The sequence below is a fragment of the Arachis ipaensis genome, chromosome B09 (genome assembly GCF_000816755.2).
Source record: "Arachis ipaensis cultivar K30076 chromosome B09, Araip1.1, whole genome shotgun sequence".
NCBI classification, from domain to species: domain Eukaryota; kingdom Viridiplantae; phylum Streptophyta; class Magnoliopsida; order Fabales; family Fabaceae; genus Arachis; species Arachis ipaensis.
In genome coordinates this window covers 1,262,346-1,269,796 of record NC_029793.2, presented here as the reverse complement: position 1 = coordinate 1,269,796, position 7,451 = coordinate 1,262,346, and the positions used below count along the sequence as shown (strand labels likewise).

Sequence of the window (7,451 nt, the reverse complement as noted above, 5' to 3'; positions counted from 1 at the left end):
GGTTTATTGAGGTGGATTATTACATAAGGTTGAGCTCCGAGAAACTACAGAGACTTGGTTGGAGTTACAGGCCATTAAAGGAGACACTCATTGATTCTGTTGAGAGCTATAAGGAGGCTGGTCTCTTATAATCCAAGTAAATTTGCTTGGTTAATTAGCTGCTGTATATATAATATATGCATGTCTATAATTTGATAGGTATGAATATCTGTTTGTCAACTTAATTAATTAGTGCATTTTCTCAGTTTTAATTGTGTACATTTTAAATTAAAAAAATGATTAAAATTAAGATGGACTAATTTTAAGTGTCAGAAGTGGGATTTGAACCCACGCCCTCTTTCGAAGACCAGAACTTGAGTCTGGCGCCTTAGACCACTCGGCCATCCTGACACATGTGTTCTCTCTCCCTTTTGGGCCTGGGTTAGTTGGTATATTTAATGAGGATTGATATAAAACTCTTCTCACATATTTGGTATGTAATGCTACCTAGTAACTACAACGCATTATTTGGTTGAAGCATTAAGCTATTTTTCGTATGCGTGAAATAAAAACAAATTTATCATGAAAAAAAATTAGCATTCCTAGTTTTTTTTTTTAAATAATACTTTCTAAGTCTGCGTCTAGCAGGCAACATGTTAGGGGGTAGTGATCTCACTTATAGAGTCAAATCAACACGCTTTAAGAAGAAACATTAGAATTTCTTCTGTCGTATCATATTAAATCCCATCAATCAAATCATTTTTTCGAGAAATACCACGGCGTTACACTCCAAAAGAAGCGAGCTACATTTGAGTTAAATTTGGAGATGGAAGTTTTTTTCGTTTCTTGAAAGTGAAGTAAGACTAAGCTTATGAACTTATTATCCTAAGTTGGAACAAGTTAATAGGAGCTCTTTCTTTATTTTCGTCTCATATCCATATTAGTCGGATTAGTAAACATCTATATATTTAGATGCAATAATAAATTGTTGTTTTTAACAAGTGGAAGGTTAGTTAATTCGTCACATTTTTTTATAAAACGAATACAACAAAATGATGTTATTAAATCTAATGAACGCATTCGCTCTAAGAAATCCATTTTATCAGAATTTCGAACACTTTCCTTTTCTTACAACTCACAAGAAAATATTCTCTAAACTAACTTGAGCATTGAAATATTTTTTATAAATTTCCATTCCAATCTTTTCTGAAAATTAAAGTATATCTCGCCTTCAGAAAGGAAGAACGAAACCAATTTTTTCAAAGTCGAGATATACTTGAACAACTTACCACACAAACAATGATTTAATTTTGATATGATTTTCTCTATTCATAATTTGAATATCATAAGACGAAAAAAAGGGATAAGATAAAAACATTAAGGACAAATATAGAAAAACTGAAATCAATATAAAATGTGGGAAATATAACATATAAATAATACTATTCAATAATAATAATAATAATAATTTTTGTAAATTGAGAAAATTGATCGATATTGTGGGGACTGGGGACTACACCAGATTGAAAGAAAAGAAAAGTGTGAAAAGTAAGATGCTGCAAAGTGAAAATAACAGATCACCATATTAGATGCCATCTAAACAAGAACAAAGCAAAAAAGAGTTTCTAGAGATTCATCCCTTTAGACGACAATTCCATTAGTCAAAACTCAAACATTATCGCTTCTTCTTCTGAAGCTTCTTTCCCTTGATCAACGAAATTCTCAGGTAACTTCTATTTGCATCATTGGTTATTAGATTTCATTTTTAATAATAGGTACATTTTTTTTATTATATATTTCCAAATACCTTAATACATGTCAAACAATAACTCTCTTGTTTATGATTAGATCATTCCTAACTAACAATCAATTTCAATTAATCAATGATCAAGGCCGGCTGATCTGACCATAATCCAAGATTCATAGCCTGAAATTTTTGACACTGCCATGGACTTTTCTCATTATATATATATCCATTTTTGTTTATCACATCATTCAACATTATTGTTATCAAAGCATTAGTTCTAAAAAAATTGTGCTATGGCAGAGATCAAGATGAAGGCATCAGTGAATTTTCCTGATGAATGCTGGGAATCAATCTTCAGATTCCTAGGCCACGGCCGAGACTTGGAATCGGTTTCCATGGTCTGCAAGAGGTTCCTCACAATTTCAAGCCAGCTTCAAGATTCCCTCACAATATTTGATGCAACAACAATGCTCATTCCAAAGCTGTTCTTGAGATTCTCAAGGCTCAAAGTCTTAGACCTCAGTTACTTCAATGGGAACCTCGAAGGCCTGCTTTGTCAGGTTTCACAATCCACCTTGGACCTTGATACCCTTAACCTTTCCAATCAGAGGACACTCCCCATTGATTTGTTCCGGGACATCGGCTCGAAGATGAAGAACTTAAGGGTGTTGATTTGTTCAAACATTGGCTCTCTTTGGGATAGCCATTTGATGATCATGGCCTATTGTTTCCCATTGCTTCAAGAGCTTGACATCAGCTTCCCATTGATTTCAGAAGCAACAGATTTTGGGATCTCAAAGTTGTCTTTGTTGCTCGAGCGCCTTCGCAAGATTAACTTCTCTGGAAACTACTTAGTCACTGATCAATCACTGGTAGCTCTGTGTCAGAACTGTATGACAATTGAAGACATTTCCTTCTTCAATTGTTTTAAGATAACTCAAGGAGGCATTGCTAATGCTATCAATTTCAGACCAACCTTGGCTTCCATAGCATTCAACATTAAGAAAAGAAGAATTCATGGACGTGGCTTGGCACCTATGCCAATTAACTTGGATTTGATTGATTCACTCAAGAGTTTGAAAAGCTTAACTTGTATTGATTTGTCGAATTCTTTTATCTCGGATGAGTTGCTCTTTTCTGTTGCAGAATGTTGTCATTCCATAAAGAAACTCATCCTCCAAGACTGCTGCAATTTCACATTTTCAGGAATATATTCTGTGGTATCAAATTGTCCATTAATACAATGCTTGGATCTTAGAAAAACCGACTTCCTAACCGATCATTGTATTGGCAAGCTATCAATGTTTCTTCTCAATTTAACCTCTATAAACCTCAGTGGTTGTGATCAGCTTACCAATTCAACATTTTACACACTGACAAGAGGTTGTCCTAAACTTGTTGAGATTAAAATGGACAGAACATATCTTGGAGAAGTAGGGGAAGATTCAGATTCTTCTCTTGTTCCGGTTCAGAACACTCAAGTGAAAAGTCTCTATCTGGGTCAAAATATTTTACTTGGTGATCAAAGTTTGATGAAAATGGCTTCTATTTGCCCCAATGTAGAGCTTCTCGACTTAAACTCTTGCGGCAGCATATCGGGAGAATGTGTCGTGAACGTTCTCCGGAAATGCCGAGAGATAAGGCACTTAGGCTTAGCCAATACAGGAGTGAAGCTGTTGAAGATGGACTTTAAAGTTTTGCAACTGAAGGTATTGAACTTGTCAGGATCAAGAATCAATGATGAAGCACTCTCCATAATCTCAAAATGTTGTTGTGGACTAGTAGTTCTGGATATTCAAGGTTGCAACAATGTTACCACAAAAGGGGTGAAAGAAGTGGTAGAAAGCTGCATGGAGTTGAGAGAGCTGAATTTGAAGAACTGTGATTTTGTAAATGATAATTTTGTTGCTGCCTTAGAACTTATAAGGCCATCATTGAGGAGAATAATCACAAACTCTTATGTTGGTGTTTGAGAACGAATAATGCTTGGTGCATAACACTTCATTGTAGAGCAAGGTGAGTAAAAATTATGCAGATGTCTCATGTATAGTATCTGTGTTTGAATTATGTTCATACGAGCATAATATAGCATTGTTTCCATTGGTGTGCTTTTACTATCTGCCTTGTGATTTTTATTGCAAGCAATCTATGTATATATGCATGTGAAATTAGTTATTTATTCAGTTAATTGAATCTTCAAAATAACATACTTTAGAATGAAAGAAGTACCTGATTGTTACTACTACTATGCATTTGTTTATAGTATCTTCACTGATTATTTCATATACATCTAAAGCTCTTGCAATTTTGCAAGGCACAAACTCTTGAATGGTCAAAAACCAATTAACTAGAATCTCTATGTAAGAACCGTATGACAATTGAAGACATTTCGTTCTTCAAATAAGATAACTCAAGAAGGCATTGCTAATGCTATCAGCTTCAGATCAACCTTGGCTTCCATAGCATTCAACATTGAGAAAAGAAGGATTCATGGACGTGGCTTGGCACCTATGCCAATTAACTTGGATTTGATTGATTCACTTTGAAAAGCTAAAAAGTAGGGGGTTCAAATCCAAACCGATCCAAATTAAACCGCTCATCCAATCCGATCCAAACCGAAAATAAATTAAAACCGCACTAATTCGGATTTGATTGGATTCTATTTTTTGCAAACCGCTGGATTGGATCGGATTTCGGATCTACTTTTCATAACCGATCCAATCCAACCCAAACCGCACAATGTGCTATATATAACATGTTCAATTTGTTATATATTTTTTTATTATTCATGTATTATTATTATTTAATAAATATTTTATGTTCAAAATGTTATTTATTTATTTATTTTAACTAACCTATAATTTTATTTCTATTGTTATGTTATCGTTGGCTTTTTAAGATATTGTTAAGACTTGTTATGTCATTGTTGATTATTTAAAATTTGATGTTGAAACTTGTTATATGTATTTAATTTTTTTTATTTAAAAAACCGCAAATCCAAACCAATTCAAACCGCACCACACATAAATTAAGCGTTTGGATCGGATGACTTTTTCCCTTAAAACGGAACAAAACCGCACCGCGAACACCCTACTAAAAAGAACGGACATGTGCCTAAAAATATTTAAAATGAAACACATCCAGTTTTTAGCATTAGAGACGTAAGAGTTTCTTTAATTCATTTTCATATCATGTTTTCTTTCCTGAAAGCTTTTGTTCAAACAAGACTTCAAAAAGGAAGACAGAGAAATTTGATAACAACAAATGCACAAGCGGAAAAAAAGAAAGTTACTATTAAATCATGCTAATTGTTCATATACATCTAAAGCTCTTGCAATTAACAAGGCTCAAGCTCTTGAATGGTGAAAAACCAAAGGTATGAGCAGAACTTCTCCAATAACATGCAAGTCTAGAATTACTACCTTTTAGGAAACTACAAATAATGTAAATTGTGATATATTTACTATATTTTATTTCTCACACAAGTTACTCAAGGAAACGAAAATATTCCCCCCACAATTTAGATTCATAGTTCACTTTCAAATCAAGAATCAGTTACATTAATCAGACCACTTGCCAACAAAGCATCCATGACGCCGGAAGAGATCCCTCTGGCACTCGGTAGGAAAAAATCGAGGCGGAGGTCTTATTTTTCTCAACGATGGCCTTGCAGATACCATCCAAGCAACGACATTAGGAGATACTTTTTCACAAGATGCTAAACTTATCGTTCTTAGTTGCTTGCAATTTTTCACCACCTGCTTTACTCCTCGGGTAGTGATTTTGTGACAACTTGCCAAATCAAGTTCTTTTAACTTACAACAACTCTTTGAAATAAGAGAGAGCTCCTCGTTGCAAATACTCAACTGGGACAAATTCAACACAAACAATGTAGGAACATCGAAGCAAACCCGAAACCGAAATTGAAACAGCTCATGTCCTAACAGAGCTAAGTCCATGCGCTGAATCTTACGACAGCTCCACAAAACATCAATAGCACTTTTTGAAACCCTTCCGCATTTGCTCAAATCTATCATCTCCAAGTTGGGGCAAACCGCAGCAAGCATAGTGACAGTTCCATCATCCAACCACGTATTGCTAGCCAAATAGAGAAACTTCACTTGAGAATTCACAATCAAACAATCTTCTTCTTCCTGCAGCTTCTGCTTTCCAATGCCTGTACTCTCCATCCTGATATCGGTTATCAAAGGACAGTTTCGCATAATGGCTAACAAGCTTAAATCAGTAAGCTTTGCATTATCACTAAGTTTCACAAACTTCAAGTTACTAAGAAGTAAAGACAACTCAACCACACACTGATCATTCAGAAACCCCGCTCTTTGAAGATCCAAATACTGCAAATTGTTACACTTCTTCAACAAATAAGAGATCCCACCATATCCATATCCCTTACAACATCTCAGGGAGAGTTTCTTCAATGGAAGGCTTTCTTCAGCAAGAACACACAAAGCCTGGTCAGATATACTCGAATAGGATAAATCAAGACAATTCAAACCCTTTAAACTCACCAATGCATCAATGAAATCCCAAGTCACATTCCCCTTTCTAAGGTCCTCACTAAAAAACCCATAAGTCAAACAGTTAACCGCCAAAGACCTCAATTCGGGTCTCTTACGAATCGCATTGGCAATGCCTATCATAGAAACAGGACCTGTTTGAATAACAACTAACTCTTGTAGAAACACACAAGTGTGACACAGGGCAAGAAGGTAAGAGTCTCCAAGGGTGAAGTTACCTGAAATAGTCACCTTCCTAAGCTTCTTAAACCCTAAAGTCAAGGCCTTTACCCAATCCGAAACAATATCAATTTTATATCTACGGAAACTCACATCGATTTCTTCGAGGTTTGGGAAGCATTCGGCAATTACATCCAAATCATGACGGGTGTGGGAACAGTTGAGTGACTTCAAAGCTGAAAACTTTTGGGAGAATTGTCGCAACCCATGTGTGGGGAAGGTGAGTTGGTGAGACAGGTCGAGAGAATGGAGTGAGGGTAGGTTGAAGGAAGCGATTTGGGAGAGGAGCACGTTGATGTCACCGGTGAAGCAGCGCGTGATTTTGATGGTCGTGAGGTTGGGAAAACGGCGGAGGAGGACGGGGAGGAGAGGGAGGACACGGTCGGATACGTCGAGGTTGGTGTGGATGCCGTTGGTGAGGGAAAGGAAGTGGCGCGAGACGAGGGAGAGTGATTCGTGATCGAGAGGGTCGCTGAGGTGTTTGAAAACTAATTCCCAACACTCATCTGGTAAATGTGGCTCTTGGTGTCTGCAACATCTTGATGATGGAATCATTGTTGTGAGGAAAGGTTTTGGAGAACGATGATGGGAGTTTGGGGTATCAAGGTGGTTGTGACTTGTGACGTCGTCTTATGAAGAAAAATAAACACAGGAATAATCGAAAGCTATAAATATTGGTTACCTATACTTTTTCAAAGATAAAATTCGTTAAAAGATAATAAGATATGATCATTTAAAAAGGGTGAAAATTCAAGTAAAGTCGACTTTGTAAAGTTGATATTTGAGCGCTGTTGGATGAAATTTAGTCAAATTAGTCAAATCATCTAATGACTCTCAAATATCAACTTGACGTAAAATCGATTGTACCTGAATTTTCACCTTTAAAAAATTATTTTAAAAATATTATTTTAAATTAAAATTTACTTATCTTTAATATACCGAATTTAATGTTTATAAAAATATCTGAA

At 35.7% G+C, this 7,451-nt stretch overlaps 3 protein-coding genes and 1 non-coding gene across 5 annotated transcripts in view; 2 read left to right on the top strand and 2 right to left on the bottom strand.

Moving 5' to 3' along the window:
• The window catches only part of LOC107616602 (cinnamoyl-CoA reductase 2-like), a 2,454-nt gene extending 2,187 nt beyond the window's left edge, over positions 1–267 (top strand). The window contains exon 6 of the mRNA XM_016318555.2: positions 2–267. Coding sequence (XP_016174041.1) covers positions 2–131 — 130 coding nt within the window. The 3' untranslated portion in view covers positions 132–267. The remainder of the gene's footprint in view (position 1) is intronic.
• On the bottom strand, positions 307–390 carry TRNAL-CAA. Its single transcript has one exon. It is a non-coding gene; the product is annotated as a tRNA-Leu (tRNA).
• On the top strand, positions 1,485–3,769 carry LOC107618344 (F-box/LRR-repeat protein 3-like). Of its 2 annotated transcripts, XM_016320378.2 has the most exons (2): positions 1,485–1,705; positions 2,027–3,769. In XM_016320378.2, the coding sequence occupies exon 2, from the start codon at positions 2,035–2,037 to the stop codon at positions 3,697–3,699; it is 1,665 nt and encodes a 554-aa protein (XP_016175864.1). In that variant the 5' UTR covers positions 1,485–1,705; positions 2,027–2,034; the 3' UTR covers positions 3,700–3,769. The 2 variants fall into 2 exon arrangements, with proteins under 2 accessions (XP_016175864.1, XP_016175863.1); XM_016320377.2 differs by lacking the exon at positions 1,485–1,705 and having other exon boundaries at positions 1,788–3,769.
• On the bottom strand, positions 5,287–7,038 carry LOC110266231. The gene has a single exon (XM_021110463.1). The coding sequence runs from the start codon at positions 7,036–7,038 to the stop codon at positions 5,287–5,289; it is 1,752 nt and encodes a 583-aa protein (XP_020966122.1).